The sequence below is a fragment of the Coregonus lavaretus genome (genome assembly GCF_964263955.1).
Source record: "Coregonus lavaretus genome assembly, chromosome: 37".
In the NCBI taxonomy this organism is placed as follows: domain Eukaryota; kingdom Metazoa; phylum Chordata; class Actinopteri; order Salmoniformes; family Salmonidae; genus Coregonus; species Coregonus lavaretus.
The window spans coordinates 31,641,159-31,659,307 of record NC_140024.1 but is presented as its reverse complement, the minus strand read 5'-3'; the positions used below and the strand labels follow the sequence as shown (position 1 = coordinate 31,659,307).

General features: G+C 45.3%; 1 protein-coding gene across 1 annotated transcript in view; it reads left to right on the top strand.

Moving 5' to 3' along the window:
- LOC311111422 (A disintegrin and metalloproteinase with thrombospondin motifs 7-like) overlaps positions 1-18,149 on the top strand; it is a gene marked incomplete at its 5' end in the record, with an annotated part of 143,718 nt that overhangs the window by 80,077 nt on the left and 45,492 nt on the right. The window contains 2 exons of the mRNA XM_084154137.1: positions 17,171-17,297; positions 17,522-17,735. Coding sequence (XP_084010263.1) covers positions 17,171-17,297; positions 17,522-17,735 — 341 coding nt within the window. The remainder of the gene's footprint in view (positions 1-17,170; positions 17,298-17,521; positions 17,736-18,149) is intronic.

Sequence of the window (18,149 nt, the reverse complement as noted above, 5' to 3'; positions counted from 1 at the left end):
AAGAGAGCTTTCACCAGGTATTTGAGAATTCCTTACATTGTTTACTGTAGCAGGGAATATCCAGTCAGGCTATGAAAGAAACTTCTTCACACATCTGTCTTTTTCTACCTTAAAGAAGCGAGTCGCAAATGGGGTAATTTCAATCCAGACAGTAACAACGAGCTTCATACACTTGACGGAACGTGAAAATCACTGCCACTCTTTTTGATGTTATTCCGCTTTATTCATTGAACCATCCAGTCATCTTCTTCTTCCCTCTACTTTTACAGGAAATACTTTGACAGTTTCTTACATTTAGCTAGTCCCTGTGTTACGCATATTTAAAACTTTAAATTGTATAGAATTATTTGCAAATGCAATGATCGACAGGAAAATCCCTCATTATGTTATTGTTTTCTGACTTAAACTGGCTTAAGGGTCATGGAGTGATGCAGTTACCCATAATTCCATAGTGTAAAGAAAATTGGGTGGAAATGCTTGTCCAGACTGCATTTTATATCATGTCAAAGTTTTCAAAAAAGTCTTTGATCTTTTTTTCTGAAGTGCTGGTGTATACCTCTATTCGTATTTCTCTTGGGTCCCTAACCATCTTCAGTTGAACAAGAAAGCAACCACATGATAATCGATTACAAATGGTATGGATGAGTAAAGAATGTTATTGTATATAGACTTTTTTTACACTAGTGCTTTGATATTCAGTGGTTATAAAGTGTGTCTTCTGGCTCTCAAATCCTGCCAGAATCTGGCCAGAATCAATTATTAATCAGGCCAGAATTAATTATTAACTTGTCATTAAAGTCAACCAAAAGTTACTTGAATATGCTCTCTCGCCAAAGTTCTGCAAAGGATGAAAGGCTTTTAATCAAGTTGCTCTCTTCTGGAATATGATTCTCAAGGATCAAAGGCTGTGTAATAATTCAGTAATTACATTTAGTGTACTGCCTTAAAAAAGGCCCTCTGAAATTGAGTGGAAAACTGACTTGCTGCAAGGATTCTCTGACTTAAGAGAAGTAACCTCTGCATCTCCTGGGAATCGGTCTATATGGATAGGGCTATAGGTCTATATGGATAGGGCTATAGGTCTATATGGATAGGGCTATAGGTCTATATGGATAGGGCTATAGGTCTATATGGATAGGGCTATAGGTCTATATGGATAGGGCTACATCGGGCTACATTGAAATGTTTCTGACAGAAAAATATGGAATGCATATGCATAACCATGGTAACAATGAAAAGGGAACAGTTTAGAGATTATGGGAATATTATTAGACTAAAGGTGAGGACACAACAGTTCACCTGACACCAGACTGAATCCAAACCTTACACTGTTCATGTGATGTGCATTTTACATTAACTGTACTTTTCGCCGCATTTGTTGATAAAGAAATTTGAAAACCCTCTGGATACGTTCAGTAACGTGATAAGAATATTCTTGGAAAATGTGGGGTAGGTGCAACATAAGACAAATTAATGACAGGAGTTTGAGTGAGAGGTCTAACTGGTGTCTCCACCTGGACACAAACCTCTCCAAAGTGGACACAAACCTCTCCAAATTGGACACAAACCTCTCCAAAGTGGACACAAACCTCTCCAAAGTGGACACAAACCTCTCCAAAGTGGACACAAACCTCTCCAAAGTGGACACAAACCTCTCCAAAGTGGACACAAACCTCTCCAAAGTGGACACAAACCTCTCCAAAGTGGACACAAACCTCTCCAAAGTGTGCACAAACCTCTCCAAAGTGGACACAAACCTCTCCAAAGTGGACACAAACCTCTCCAAAATGTGCACAGTTCCAAAGTAGTTTCAATGCACTTTTATGACTCAGTCTTCAACTATAAGGTAAATGTTTTTAGCTCTCCTAGCTGTGCTGTTGAGGAACTAGAACACACACTCTTGTTTGGAACACAGCCCAGCATCCCCGCCTTCGCACAATTTGCTGTTGTCTACGCAATCCAAAAAACGGTCCGTTTATAAATCTGGGTCAGGTGGGCATCATTTGAAAGCTTCTATTGCCAACATGACTAAGCTAAATGATAAAATATGATCACACTGTATTAGGCTTTCACAACGCAATTCAGAGAAGCAGATCGTCATTTTGGTGCGCATATTATGGAGTCATGAGTGCATTCAGATGTGTGGTCCGTGGAAAATGTTATTTGCAATACAACAAACAGTCTTATTCTGTTCAGGGCAACCCATAGTATAACAGCATGTCATCTTGTAACTGTACATCCAACATAGTGAACATAAATGTTGACCCTAAATATTGCATTAGTTTTATGATATGAAAAATGTAAAGTGCACATTTGGAGTCAGAGGTGTTTGGCTTGTATGACATCACAGCAGTTTTTCATTATGATCCTCGACGTCTCAACTTTCAAAATACATCGAGTCATCTTCATTTCCCTCACTCGGACAACAACGACAAACAAAAAAAACATACAGAGCTGTGAAGCGGAGACCCTGAGCTCTGACGTCATGTGTAGCATGTTACTGTACAGCCACTGCGTTCTAATTTCGGTGCTTATTGGTGTCCAAATCTGCCATTTTCAACCTGTGTAAAGGGCTACTTTTGGCCTTTCCAAAGTGAGAAAGTTAATTGGCCATTTCATCCAAGACAGGTCTGCTAATGTGTAACTGGCACGTTCAAAGGTGACATGTAGAAAAGCAGTCTTACTTTCAGATTGGATACGTATTGAGTTAATTAGAATGAAGGGTGAAAAGTTTGCTCCCAAGTCCCAAATGGTTTTAGCCAAACGACAGAGCACTCAAGGGGAACTAAAGCAAAGGCAATGCTGTGGGCTGATACTCCTTGAGTGCTGGAGTATCAGCTGGTTGCACGAGTGCCTCTGAGACTAAGGCCATCTGTCTGCATCATGGCTGGCTGACTCCCCGAAATAGGTTTTGGGAGAAGTTTCCCAACATTCTCTTCCTTTCTTTCTGCCACCTGTCCTGACAGCGGTGTCCTGACAGCAGTTTCCTGACAGCGGTGTCCTGACAGCAGTGTCCTGACAGCGGTGTCCTGACAGCGGTGTCCTGAAGTTAATTTCAGAGTGCTGTGCTGGAGAGAGAGTCGCAGCAGGCTTTATCGCCAGGAGAGCAGAGGGCGATGACCAGACTCCATAAACATCCACAGCTTTTGGGTGCAGCATAAATACTGTTCTGGCCTGACTGCGATTTCATTATTCTCAAATACAGTGCCTGCGGAAAGTATTCAGACCCCTTGACTTTTTACACATTTTGTTACGTTACAGCCTTATTCTAAAATTGATTAAATTGATTTTTTTCTCCTCATCAATCTACACACAATACCCCATAATGACAAAGCCAAAACAGGTTTTTTGAAAAATGTGCTAACTTATTACAAATAAAAAACGGAAATATCACATTTACATAAGTATTCAGACCCTTTACTATTACTTTGTTGAAACACCTTTGGCAGCGATTACAGCATCAAGTCTTCTTAGGTATGACGTTACAAGCTTGGCACACCTGTGTTTGGGGAGTTTCTCCCATTCTTCTCTGCAGATCCTCTCAAGCTCTGTCAGGTTAGATGGGGAGCGTTGCTGCACAGCTATTTTCAGGTCTCTCCAGAGATGTTCGATCAGGTTCAAGTCAGGGCTCTGGCTGGGTCACTCAAGGACATTCAGAGACTTGTCCCGAAGCCACTCCTGCGTTGTCTTGGCTGTGTGCTTAGGGTCGTTGTCCTGTTGGAAGGTGAACCTTCACCCCAGTCTGAGGTCCTGAGCGCTCTGGAGCAGGTTTTCATCAAGGATCTCTCTGTACTTTGCTCCGTTCATCTTTGCCTCAATCCTGACTAGTCTCCCAGTCCCTGCCGCTGAAAAATATCCCTACAGCATGATGCTGCCACCACCATGCTTCACCATAGGGATGGTGGCAGGTTTCCTCCAGACGTGACGCTTGGCATTCAGGCCAAAGAGTTCAATCTTGGTTTCATCAGACCAGAGAATCTTGTTTCTCATGGTCTGAGAGTCTTTAGGGGCCTTTTGGCAAACTCCAAGCGGGCTGTCATGTGCCTTTTACTGAGGAGTGGCTTCCGTCTGGCCACTCTACAATATCGACCTTATTGGTGGAGTGCTGCAGAGATGGTTGTCCTTCTGGAAGGTTCTCCCATCTCCACAGAGGAACTCTAGAGCTCTGTCAGAGTGACCATCAGGTTCTTGGTCACCTCCCTGACCAAGGCCCTTCTCCCCCGATTTCTCAGTTTGGCCGGGCGGCCAGCTCTAGGAAGAGTCTTGGTGGTTACAAACTTATTCCATTTAAGAACTGTGTTCTTGGGGATCTTCAATGCTGCAGACATTTTTTGCTACCCTTCCCCAGATCTGTGCCTCGACACAATTCTGTCTCGGAGCTCTACGGACAATTCCTTCGACCTCATGGCTTGGTTGTTGCTCTGACATGCACTGTCAACTATGGGACCTTATATACAGTGAGGAAAAAAGTATTTGATCCCCTGCTGATTATGTACGTTTGCCCACTGACAACGAAATTATCAGTCTATCATTTTAATGGTAGGTTTATTTGAACAGTGAGAGACAGAATAACAACAAAAAAATCCAGAAAAACGCATTTCAAAAATGTTATAAATTTATTTGCATTTTAATGAGGGAAATAAGTATTTGACCCCTCTGCAAAACATTACTTAGTACTTGGTGGCAAAACCCTTGTTGGCAATCACAGAGGTCAGATGTTTCTTGTAGTTGGCCACCAGGTTTGCACACATCTCAGGAAGGATTTTGTCCCACTCCTCTTTGCAGATCTTCTCCAAGTCATTAATTTTTATTTATTTATTTATTTCACCTTTATTTAACCAGGTAAGCCAGTTGAGAACAGGTTCTCATTTACAACTGCGACCTGGCCAAGATAAAGCAAAGCAGTGCAATAAAAACAACACAGAGTTACATATGGGGTAAAAAACAAAGTCAAAAATACAACAGAAAATATATATACAGTGTGTGCAAATGTAGCAAGTTATGGAGGTAAGGCAATAAATAGGCTATAGTGCAAAATAATTACAATAGTATTAACACTGGAATGCTAGATGTGCAAGAGATTATGTGCAAATAGAGATACTGGGGTGCAAAAGAGCAAAATAAATAACAATATAGGGATGAGGTAGTTGGGTGGGCTAATTTCAGATGGGCTGTGTACAGGTGCAGTGATCGGTAAGGTGCTCTGACAACTGATGCTTAAAGTTATTGAGGGAGATAAGAGTCTCCAGCTTCAGAGATTTTTGCAATTCGTTCCAGTCATTGGCAGCAGAGAACTGGAAGGAATGGCGGCCAAAGGAGGTGTTGGCTTTGGGAATGACCAGTGAGATATACCTGCTGGAGCGCAGACTACGGGTGGGTGCTGCTATGGTGACCAATGAGCTAAGATAAGGCGGGGATTTGCCTAGCAGTGATTTATAGATGGCCTGGAGCCAGTGGGTTTGACGACGAACATGTAGTGAGGACCAGCCAACAAGAGCGTACAGGTCACAGTGGTGGGTAGTGTATGGGGCTTTGGAGACAAAACGGATGGCACTGTGATAGACTACATCCAATTTGCTGAGTAGAGTGTTGGAGGCTATTTTGTAAATGACATCGCCGAAGTCAAGGATCGGTAGGATAGTCAGTTTTACGAGGGCATGTTTGGCAGCATGAGTGAAGGAGGCTTTGTTGCGAAATAGGAAGCCGATTCTAGATTTAACTTTGGATTGGAGATTCTTTATGTGAGTCTGGAAGTTGAGTTTACAGTCTAACCAGACACCTAGGTATTTGTAGTTGTCCACATACTCTAGGTCAGACCCGTCGAGAGTGGTGATTCTAGTCGGGTGGGCGGGTGCTAGCAGCGTTCGATAGAAAAGCATGCATTTAGTTTTACTAGTGTTTAAGAGCAGTTGGAGGCTACTGAAGGATTGTTGTATGGCATTGAAGCTCGTTTGGAGGTTTGTTAACACAGTGTCCAATGAAGGGCCAGATGTATACAAAATGGTGTCGTCTGCGTACAGGTGGATCTGAGAGTCACCAGCAGCAAGAGCGACATCATTGATATACACGGAGAAAAGTGTCGGCCCAAGAATTGAACCCTGTGGCACCCCCATAGAGACTGCCATAGGTCCAGACAACAGGCCCTCCGATTTGACACACTGAACTCTATCTGAGAAGTAGTTGGTGAACCAGGCGAGGCAGTCATTTGAGAAACCAAGGCTATTTAGTCTGCCAATAAGAATGCGGTGGTTGACAGAGTCGAAAGCCTTGGCCAGGTCGATGAAGACGGCTGCACAGTACTGTCTATTATCAATCGCGGTTATAATAACAAATATAATATTAAGGTTTCGAGCCATTTAAGTAAGTCATACACCCTTTGCCTTGATGACGGCTTTGCACACTCTTGGCATTCTCTCAACCAGCTTCACCTGAAATGCTTTTCTAACAGTCTTGAAGGAGTTCCCACATATGCTGAGCACTTGTTGGCAGCTTTTCCTTCACTCTGCGGTCCAACTCATCCCAAACCATCTCAATTGGGTTTAGGTCGGATGATTGTGGAGACCAGGTCATCTGATGCAGTACTCCATCAAATAGCCCTTACACAGCCTGGAGGTGTGTTGGATCATTGTCCTCTTGAAAAACAAATGATAGTCCCACTAAGCGCAAACCAGATGGGATGGCATATCGCTGCAGAATGCTGTCGTAGCCATGCTGGTTAAGTGTGCCTTGAATTCTAAATAAATCATTGACAGTGTCACCACCAAAGCACCCCCACACCATCACACCTCCTCCTCCATGCTTCACGATGAGAACCACACATGCGGAGATCATCCGTTCACCTACTCTGCATCTCACAAAGACACGGCGGTTGGAACCAACTATCTCAAATTTGGACTCCAGACCAAAGGACAAATTTCCACCGGTCTAATGTCCATTGCTTGTGTTTCTTGGCCCAAGCAAGTCTCTTCTTATTATTGGTGTCCTTTAGTAGTGGTTTCTTTACAGCAATTCATGAAGGCCAGATTCACACAGTCTCCTCTGGCACAGTTGATGTTGAGATGTGTCTGTTACTTTAACTCTGTGAAGCATTTATTTGGGCTGCAATTTCTGAGGCTGGTAACTCTAATGAACTTATCCTCTGCAGCAGAGGTAACTCTGGGTCTTCCATTCCTGTGGCGGTCCTCATGAGAGCCAGTTTCATCATAGCGCTTAATGGTTTTTGCGACTGCACTTGAAGAAATGTTCAAAGTTCTTGAAATGTTCCGTATTCACTGACCTTCATGTCTTAAAGTAATGATGGACTGTCGTTTCTCTTTGCTTATTTGAGCTGTTCTTGCCATAATATGGACTTGGTTTTTTACCAAATAGGGCTATCTTCTGTATACCACCCCTACCTTGTCACAACACAACTGATTGGCTCAAACACATTCAGAAGGAAATATATTAATCTAAAGTTTGTAATTTCCACTTTAACATTCCTGACTTGATTTGCCCTATCAACAAAAAAAAAACCTACAAACATTTCCGTTTAATTATAATCCACACAATAATTCACATTTCCTGTTGCTGCAGGATTGTTTTCCAGCTGTAAGATACTGGTCCAAAATAAGGTCTGACATCTGTCCTTGGTTTGAGCCTCTCTATATTTTCAGTCTCTTCTTGGAAGCTCTCACGATTGTCATATTAATGAGTTCCAGTAGGGCTGTCCCATCCACTTAGAGTTAATAGTCAATGTCCTTTCAGTGTCTCCAGTGTTAAACACATTTAGCATCTCCTTGCTTCCACACACTGATGCAGACCTTTGGAATATCTACATTTAAAAAAGTCTAATAAATCCATATAATATAGTCTACACCATTATTTATTTTAGACAGGTCTAAAGAAGCATGATATGAAGAAAATGTAGTGTATTTCAGAAGAACAGAATAGCATACTCTGAGTTGTCTGTATGTTAGGTCCTGATCTGGCCATCCCAAATGGCTGTGGGCTACACTATATCATTTAGCAGACATGACTTGCTTAGAATTCTGTGGCGGCATTTTATAGTATGAAGAATACAATTGAACAAAGGTGAATAAAATAGAAAGGATATTTATCCAAACGATTTGAGGGAGTGCGCACATGCGTCTATTCTGTGTTGAGCGGTTAACAAATAAATAGGTATTCCTTAATTTAGAGTTATTCATGTAACTTTAGTTGTTCTACAAACGTTGGGCTATATGTTTAGATTTTTAATACATTGTAAGGCTACATGATGCGACTCCTAATGATTTGAAAAAAGTCGCTTGAAAGGCATGAGCTCTGCTATGGTCACATACTACATCAGTCACTCATTCACAATTTGACAAGCACTTGATAATGCCTAGAGTTTCACGGCGGCATCCCTATTGTGTGGCCATAATGCACCCTAAAAAAATCCATGCCGTTTGCGGCCAGTGGCCGTTGTGTCCTTCTCCCTGAGTGCTGCGCGCTCCATCACATATCGGGTCTTTCTCACAGGCTACAAGTGAAGACAGACACCTTGGGGACGCAACTGCGTGCGTCCTTATCCAATTCCGAGGTGCATATTGAAGATATTGGAAGAACTGTCCACATTTACTTTTCCATCAGCCAATCAGATGAGTAGGCCTAACGAACAGCAAAAGCACTAGCCAATGTCAATCTACTCTCCCACATAGTACAGAGGACAACCTATTCTATTCTGTGTGCGAAATAAATATTCCAAACATAGTCTGGGACATTTGTGGGATGCGATAGATCCCAAATTAATACAACCGCTAGAATCCCCAAAACTTTTTTTTAGCAATGTGACCTGACGCAACAGATCAGAACGTTTAGTTTATATGTTGATAAACTATTAGGCTATTTCTTCACATTATAAGCGCAGCAATGCCCTTGTGAGGTGGATTAATGTGCTTAATTTTAAGAAGTTATTTGGCCACTTTAGTTGTGATACAAACCTTATTAAAAAACATAGGCCTATGGGCTAGGCTACATGAGGTGTGCGACTATGACTCGAAAACGTCGCCCCAAAAAAAGGCTTTGTTAATTATGCTGAGCATCATTCACAAGTGATAATATATCATTCACAAATGATAGGCTAATATTGTCACCCATCAGACTATTCTTGATTTAAGCTTGTCTTTACATATACTAAATAATATATGTGTGAAAATTGTTTTGATTTTGCAAGTTTGGTAGGCTACTAATGACCAGCATCAGAGCTTGGAGAAGCCTAATTACCGTGACTAAATGGTCACGTGGAATTTGACTGCCTTCATGACTCGTGGCCGCCGGTGTGGCGGTAATACGGTCACCGCAACAGCCCTAGGTGGGACAACCACATATCACAGTCATAGTAAGTACATTTTTCCTCAATAAAGTAGCTATCAGTAAAGTCAGAGCTACTAAGGGGGAGAAAGTCAAGTGTGAGTGTTAGTTCACAAAAGGCTTTTATTTTAGATTTCATTTAATTATCTGTGCAGCTATATTTCCCCATCTGACATTGTCAAGGCGGATGCACTGTTTATTCTTTCCTTTTCAATTCGCTGCAATTACTTGTTGAGTAAAAACCAAGACTCTTGGCATGATCATGTTTACTAAATAGGAAGAGCAGACCAGAGAGTTGTCTTGATCACTCTGAATCAGACCTGACCTTTTCTATACTGAACAAAAATATAAACGCAACATGCAACAAGCAACAATTTCAACTATTTTACTGACTTACAGTTCATATAAGGAAATCAGTCAATTTAAATAGATAAATTAGGCCCTAATCTATGGATTTCACATGACTGCATGACTCCACCCACCTGGGAGCCAGGCCTACCCACTGGGGAGCCAGGCCCAGCCAATCAGAATACGTTTTTCCCCACAAAAGGGCTTTATTATAGACAGAAATACTCCTCAGTTTCATCAGCTGTCCGGGTGGCTGGTCTCAGACGATCCCGCAGGTGAAGAAGCAGGATGTGGAGGTCCTCGGCTGGCGTGGTTACACGTGGTCTGCGGTTGTGAGGCCGGTTGGACATGCTGCCAAATTCTCTAAAACGACGTTGGAGGCAGACTTATGGTAGAGAAATGAACATTCAATTCTCTGGCAACAGCTCTGGTGGACATTCCGGAAGTCAGCATGCCAACTGCACGCTCCCTCAAAACTTGAGACATCTGTGGCATTGTGTTGTGTGATGAAACTGCACATTTTAGAGTGGCCTTTCATTGTCCCCAGCACAAGGTGCACCTGTGTAATGATCATGCTGTTTAACAGCTTCTTGATATGGCACACCTGTCAGGTGGATGGATTATCTTGGAGAAACGTTCACTAAAATGAATGTAAACAAATTTGTGCACAAGGTGTCAGAGAAATAATATTTTTGTACAGATGGAACAGTTCTGGGAACCTTGTATTTCAGCTCATGAAACATGGGACCAACACTTTACATGAGGTTGCCTAAGTTACTTGGTACTCTGCATGAGGGCTTAGAAAGAACAGCATCTTGTAGTCAGGATATTGAACTCGCGAAAATCTTCACAGTTGTCGAGCATGTAAAGCAGTGTGAAGACAACAGAACTACTGAAGCGCCCCACTGTTTAGATGTTCTCAGTGTTGATTGCTTAGGATCCTCTTCATGCTGCTAGTATTCATCTGATCTTTCTCATAGAAAATGACTTTCTGCCCAGTGTGTCTAGGGCGGTCTCAATAGGCCCAGTGTTTATATGGGACTTTTGCCAATACTCCAAGTATAAACCTTCATAATCCTACCCTGGAGGAAATACTAATTGTTCATTATCATTTAGTTGTGGCTTATGTAATGTGTGGTTCTCTACTGTGTATGCCTGTATATGCTGTGTTTAAGCCAACACCTACAGCGTTGGATCCCAGATTTTAAAAAAGGGGCCAAAATGAGATCTAAAATTACCTCAATCTTACCTCACTGGTTCTCAACTTTTGATTGGTCTAGAGGAGCAGCTAATGACTTATTTGGTATTGACCACAGCGTTGCGATTCACTGTCTGCCAGGCTGCGGAAGTGCAGTCCAGTTTTAGAATTCGGAGATGAGATGACAACTTCGGATTCTGAACGTGTTAAATTCGAATAACTCATGCCAGTCGTGGCATCTGTATGCCTCTGAGTGCATGTGTCATTCATTACAATGATTGAAGACGGGCATGATGCGGCCAAATTCCCAAAGATAATTACAAATTAGACTTTGTGGAACGACACTTTGTTTTGTTTATTAAATGAGTTTAAGCTCAAAACCTAAGTACATGTAATGAATGCAAAGTGGGGACGTTAGCGAAAAACCTCTTCTGAATACTTATCAGAATTTCCGTTTGTCATTTCTTTTCCCTATCACAATAAATGACTAGTTGTTTATAATGAATCTTCTGCCATGGATGGCAACATGTGGACAATTAGCATCCCAATGGAAATCATGGGATTGGAGAGACCATTTAGCAGTATAGATTAATGCAAGATGAGGCCTACCCTGGTAACAAGCTGCACCAAATTCCGATATGTTGACATCTGCTCAGGCACCATGTTTTTATTACATTTGACATTTTAGTCATTTAGCAGACGCTCTTATCCAGAGCGACTTACAGTTAGTGAGTGCATACATTTTCATACTGCAGGCCTCCTGTATTAAATGAGACGCTTGTGCGATTTAATTTAGTTTTATGCCATCTGAGGTCGTAATTTGAGCACAGATGGTCTTGCTTCTCTATACAGTCTTCAAATTCTATGAAAAAATCTCAATGGCTAAGAGCCTGTCTCTTTAGCAGGTACTCATAGGAGTACTGCGATTTAACTATAAGTGGGTTTTCAAATTGAGCCTTCTGGAGAATGGAGGCTCGATTTTGAATTTCACAAATGCAGGTTATTTTATGGGTGCGTGCTGGTATCATTCTTCTTGCCTGAAGAATGTTAAGTAGTTTCCTTCCATTTCACTACACAGACTAACTTATTTCTTTACTTTATCATCCAATGCTCAACACAGTGCCCCTCTCTATACCCCTCTCTATACCCCTCTCTATACCCCTCTCTATGCCCCTCTCTATACCCCTCTCTATACCCCTCTCTATGCCCCTCTCTATACCCCTCTCTATGCCCCTCTCTATACCCCTCTCTATACCCCTCTCTATACCCCTCTCTATGCCCCTCTCTATGCCCCTCTCTATACCCCTCTCTATACCCCTCTCTATGCCCCTCTCTATACCCCTCTATACCCCTCTATACCCCTCTATGCCCCTCTCTATACCCCTCTCTATACCCCTCTCTATACCCCTCTCTATACCCCTCTATGCCCCTCTCTATACCCCTCTCTATGCCCCTCTCTATGCCCCTCTCTATGCCCCTCTCTATACCCCTCTCTATGCCCCTCTCTATACCCCTCTCTATACCCCTCTCTATACCCCTCTCTATGCCCCTCTCTATACCCCTCTATACCCCTCTATACCCCTCTATGCCCCTCTCTATACCCCTCTCTATACCCCTCTCTATACCCCTCTCTATGCCCCTCTCTATACCCCTCTCTATACCCCTCTCTATGCCCCTCTCTATACCCCTCTCTATACCCCTCTCTATGCCCCTCTCTATACCCCTCTCTATGCCCCTCTCTATACCCCTCTCTATACCCCTCTCTATGCCCCTCTCTATACCCCTCTCTATGCCCCTCTCTATACCCCTCTCTATACCCCTCTCTATACCCCTCTATGCCCCTCTCTATACCCCTCTCTATGCCCCTCTCTATGCCCCTCTCTATGCCCCTCTCTATACCCCTCTCTATGCCCCTCTCTATACCCCTCTCTATACCCCTCTCTATACCCCTCTCTATGCCCCTCTCTATGCCCCTCTCTATGCCCCTCTCTATACCCCTCTATGCCCCTCTCTATGCCCCTCTCTATACCCCTCTCTCTACCCCTCTCTATACCCCTCTCTATACCCCTCTCTATACCCCTCTCTATGCCCCTCTCTATACCCCTCTCTATACCCCTCTCTATGCCCCTCTCTATACCCCCCTCTATGCCCCTCTCTATACCCCTCTATGCCCCTCTCTATACCCCTCTCTATACCCCTCTATGCCCCTCTCTATACCCCTCTCTATACCCCTCTCTATGCCCCTCTCTATACCCCTCTCTATACCCCTCTATGCCCCTCTCTATACCCCTCTCTATGCCCCTCTCTATACCCCTCTATACCCCTCTCTATACCCCTCTCTATACCCCTCTCTATACCCCTCTCTATACCCCTCTATGCCCCTCTCTATACCCCTCTCTATACCCCTCTCTATACCCCTCTCTATACCCCTCTATACCCCTCTCTATGCCCCTCTCTATGCCCCTCTCTATACCCCTCTCTATACCCCCCTCTATACCCCTCTCTATACCCCCCTCTATACCCCTCTCTATACCCCCCTCTATACCCCTCTCTATACCCCTGTATATAGGAATTTAGGTCTTCCTTTTATCATCACAAAACTAACAAATCGATTTAAATCAACTAATAACGACCCCACATTCCATGCTGTTTTTCATTATGACAAGGGCAAAAAAGCAATTACAATAACTGTAGCTGAATGCCTCCACTAAATTGTATCTTTGACTAAGTCAATTATATTTTCTATATAAATGTGATTTTATTATTCTGATACATCTCTGTCCTCTGTTATAACCATGCTGACTTAATGACTTTCTTCTTTGGAATACTGAGCCGTGGTGAATTCTTGGTATTTCTATGTAGGCGGCTGATGACACGCCTCCTACTGTAGTTGGACTGAAGTCTGCTTGTATACAGTACTCTCTGACTCTCCTCTGGTTTGTGAATGCATTATGCCTGGCACTTACTACCATACCCCGTTCAAAGGCACTTAAATATTTTGTCTTGCCCATTCACCCTCAATGGCACACGTACGTAATCCATGTCTCAATTGTCTCAAGGCTTAAAATCCTTTAACCTGTCTCCTCCCCTTCATCTGCACTGATTGAAGTGGTTTTAACAAGTGACATCAATACGGGATCATAGCTTTCACCTGGATTCACCTGGTCAGTCTATGTCATGGAAAGAGTAGTTTTGACTGTCTGGATAAGTAGTTCCCAATCTCTTTCCCTCATTATTGTGGAGTAGATCTGAGATAGAGATTGACATTGCTCTGTGTTTATCATATCAGAACATGATAGTTTACCATAGCTGTCACTGAATGTTTCATTTCCTATCATACAATATAATCCTATGCAGTATTCACAAGTTGAAGTACATTACACCTGGTGAGTTCTGGGTATAAAATGACTGGTTCCCACCGTTCAGTTTAATGTTATGACTTTCCCAGGAAAGCCCAGGGGTTCTGTCCCGTTCTATTCAAGCCGTGTAGGAGTGTAACAGCTATACTTTAGATATACACCTCTTTTATCAAGATACTGCTGTGAGCAAAATGATGTGAGCCTCATTCTGCAGAATACATTATGTGAGGGACCCGTGGTTTAACCAATACATCAGACATGCTCCTGAGCATCCCTCTAATCTACGTCTCTGATAGCAGATCCCACTGATACTTCCCACCATCTGGCTTCCCTTTTCCCAGTCCCTTATCTGATGTCATTTCCTCCCTCTTCCCCCCTTACCTGTCCCCCTTTCCCCTCACTCCATCCCTTCATCCCTTTCTACTGGTTCGACAGACTGAACGGTATTCTTTAACCAGCGGACAAGATGTGCCTCCCTCTCCCAAGGGTTGCCGTGCCTCCCCCTCCCTCTCCCAAGGGTTGCCGTGCCTCCCTTTCCCTCTCCCAAGGGTTGCCGTGCCTCCCCCTCCCTCTCCCAAGGGTTGCCGTGCCTCCCCCTCCCTCTCCCAAGGGTTGCCGTGCCTCCCCCTCCCTCTCCCAAGGGTTGCCGTGCCTCCCCCTCCCTCTCCCAAGGGTTGCCGTGCCTCCCCCTCCCTCTCCCAAGGGTTGCCGTGCCTCCCTTTCCCTCTCCCAAGGGTTGCCGTGCCTCCCCCTCCCTCTCCCAAGGGTTGCCGTGCCTCCCTCTCCCAAGGGTTGCCGTGCCTCCCCCTCCCTCTCCCAAGGGTTGCCGTGCCTCCCCCTCCCTCTCCCAAGGGTTGCCGTGCCTCCCCCTCCCTCTCCCAAGGGTTGCTGCGCCTCCCCCTCCCCCTCCCAAGGGTTGCCGTGCCTCCCCCTCCCTCCCCCTCGCAAGGGTTGCCGTGCCTCCCCCTCCCTCTCCCAAGGGTTGCCGTGCCTCCCCCTCCCTCCCCCTCGCAAGGGTTGCCGTGCCTCCCCCTCCCTCCCCCTCGCAAGGGTTGCTGTGCCTCCCCTCCCTCTCCCAAGGGTTGCCGTGCCTCCCCCTCCCTCTCCCAAGGGTTGCCATGCCTCCCCCTCCCTCTCCCAAGGGTTGCCGTGCCTCCCCTTCCCTCTCCCAAGGGTTGCCGCGCCTCCCCTTCCCTCTCCCAAGGGTTGCCGCGCCTCCCCCTCCCTCTCCCAAGGGTTGCCGTGCCTCCCCCTCCCTCTCCCAAGGGTTGCCGCGCCTCCCCCTCCCTCTCCCAAGGGTTGCCGTGCCTCCCTCTCCCAAGGGTTGCCGTGCCTCCCTCTCCCAAGGGTTGCCGTGCCTCCCTCTCCCAAGGGTTGCCGTGCCTCCCTCTCCCAAGGGTTGCCGTGCCTCCCTCTCCCAAGGGTTGCCGTGCCTCACTCTCCCAAGGGTTGCCGTGCCTCCCTCTCCCAAGGGTTGCCGTGCCTCCCTCTCCCAAGGGTTGCCGTGCCTCCCTCTCCCAAGGGTTGCCGTGCCTCCCTCTCCCAAGGGTTGCCGTGCCTCCCTCTCCCAAGGGTTGCCGTGCCTCACTCTCCCAAGGGTTGCCGTGCCTCCCTCTCCCAAGGGTTGCCGTGCCTCCCCCTCCCTCTCCCAAGGGTTGCCGTGCCTCCCCCTCCCTCTCCCAAGGGTTGCCGTGCCTCCCCCGTCCTCTCCCAATGGTTGCCGTGCCTCCCCCTCCCCCTCCCAGGGTTGCCGTGCCTCCCCCTCCCTCTCCCAGGGTTGCCGTGCCTCCCCCTCCCTCTCCCAATGGTTGCCGTGCCTCCCCCTCCCCCTCCCAGGGTTTGTCAATCAAGGTGTAAGTCAGCTAGCAGACAAAGCCGTCTCATTGGCCCATGCAGGAAGGACCGGTGGAGGTGAGAGGTTGGCCCCTGCTCAGATGGGTTGGAAGCCCTGAGGGGGAGTAGAGGGTAATGACTGGGAGAAAGATGAGAGGAACAGATAAATCTGTCTCGCCGCCTCAAGGGGTTTCCTTCTTGTCTTGTCCAGGGCTGTCTCACAAACACAACTCTCACCACAGCTGCTTCCTAGATTTTAGTCTTGTTCTGGCTATGAGGTGTGAGATGTGAGGGATGTTATCTCGGGGAGCTGTGAGCCGAGCAGAAGATGAAGCTGGATAATAAAGTTTCTGTTTTACATTCAGACAAGTCCCAGCTTGCTAGACAGAAGTTTATGAGAATAATTAGGAATGTGTCTCCAATGGATTTCAGAGTTCTTTGTGTTTTGAACTACTGTAAACATTGACCTACAGTAACCCCTTTGCAAAATCTCAAGTTACCCCTATATTGCTGGGTATAAAATGTAGAGTAATATCTATAATTCATCATTAAGGAAGACACGTTATATAATGAATAACAGTATAATGTATTAGCCTAACATTCATTTATATTCAGTCTTTTAATAATTATCCATGTTTCCAGAATTTAATTGCATTGGTAATTTGACAACCCACAATGCCTGCAGATCATTCCAGATCCCAGTCTACGGTCTATTAATTACTGGATATAGATGTGTTCACTGCAACAACGTTGACAGACCAGCATTTGCTGTAGGAATCTGCATTGAAAGCAATTAATCAGTCGTTTATCTTAAACTGTAGAAACATTGGACTTGTGTTCATGCCTGTGGAAGTTTCTGTTCTGATGCCTGCTGCTTGATGCTTGTCCAAGGATATGTCTGGGTGCTTTGGTGTGTGTCTGCGTTTTAGATGTGTGTGTGTGTGTGTGTGTGTGTGTGTGTGTGTGTACATGAAGTATACATGTCTGTCTGTCTGTCTCCGTTACTGCGTGTATACGTGTGTTAGAATCTGTGTGGGTCTTTCTGTGTGTGGGTGTGTATCATTTCTAACAGCTGTTCCTATATATCCCACTGGAATTCAAGGTGTCCAGCGACAGATTGTTCACTGTGTGGAGAGGACCTCTGGGATAGTGGAAGAGGGCTACTGTGACCCAACGACCCGTCCTGACGATAAACGAGCCAGCTGCAACGAGGAGCTTTGCCCAGCCATGTGAGTTTTCCCCCAGGACCAGATTTCTACTGGGACAAGACCCACTGTAGGGCTCGCATGCTCTAAAATACACACACACGCACGTACATGCACACACAAACAAATCATACATGCGTTCATAAACACACTAGAAGGAACACACCCTCTCATACATGCACTAAGCATAAACACACACACACACATTACACTTTCTGTCTGTCTTTCTCCGTGGCCATTCCATTCAGATGGTGGGTGGGTGAGTGGCAGAAATGCTCGGCCACGTGCGGTGAGAAGGGCTTGGCCAAGAGGACGGTGCTATGCATCCAGGCCGTGGGTCTGGAGGAGAACAGAGCCCTGCAGCCCTCTGAATGTCACCACATGCCCAGGCCTGAGTCAGCGGCACCCTGTAACACTCATGTCCCCTGCCCCGCGGACTGGTCCACCGGCAACTGGTCAGAGGTGAGGAGACCATTCAGGGGAATGTGATCTGGCTCCAGCAGTGACTCACACAGAGATGGGAGAGGCTAAGGAAGGAAGGAACATCTGGTCTCGGCTTGTTTAATGTGGAAAGCATGAAAGAGCCTGGAAAATGCAGATTTTTCTGCACTGGGAGTACAAGTTGAAACATAGAGGCTAGTTTTACTCCGTTTCCACAATATTTGAGTGGAGTAGGCATGGGAAAGATTTTGTGGAAGCCCCATAGGGCGGCGCACAATTGGCCCAGCGTCGTCCGGGTTTGGCCGGGGTAGGCCGTCATTGTAAATAAGAATTTGATCTTAAATAAAAAAAGGTTTAAATAAAGGTTAAATAAAAAAATGAAGAGTAGGTGTACAGAACCATGTTGTTTATAAAGTTGGCACTATAACTGGTGTT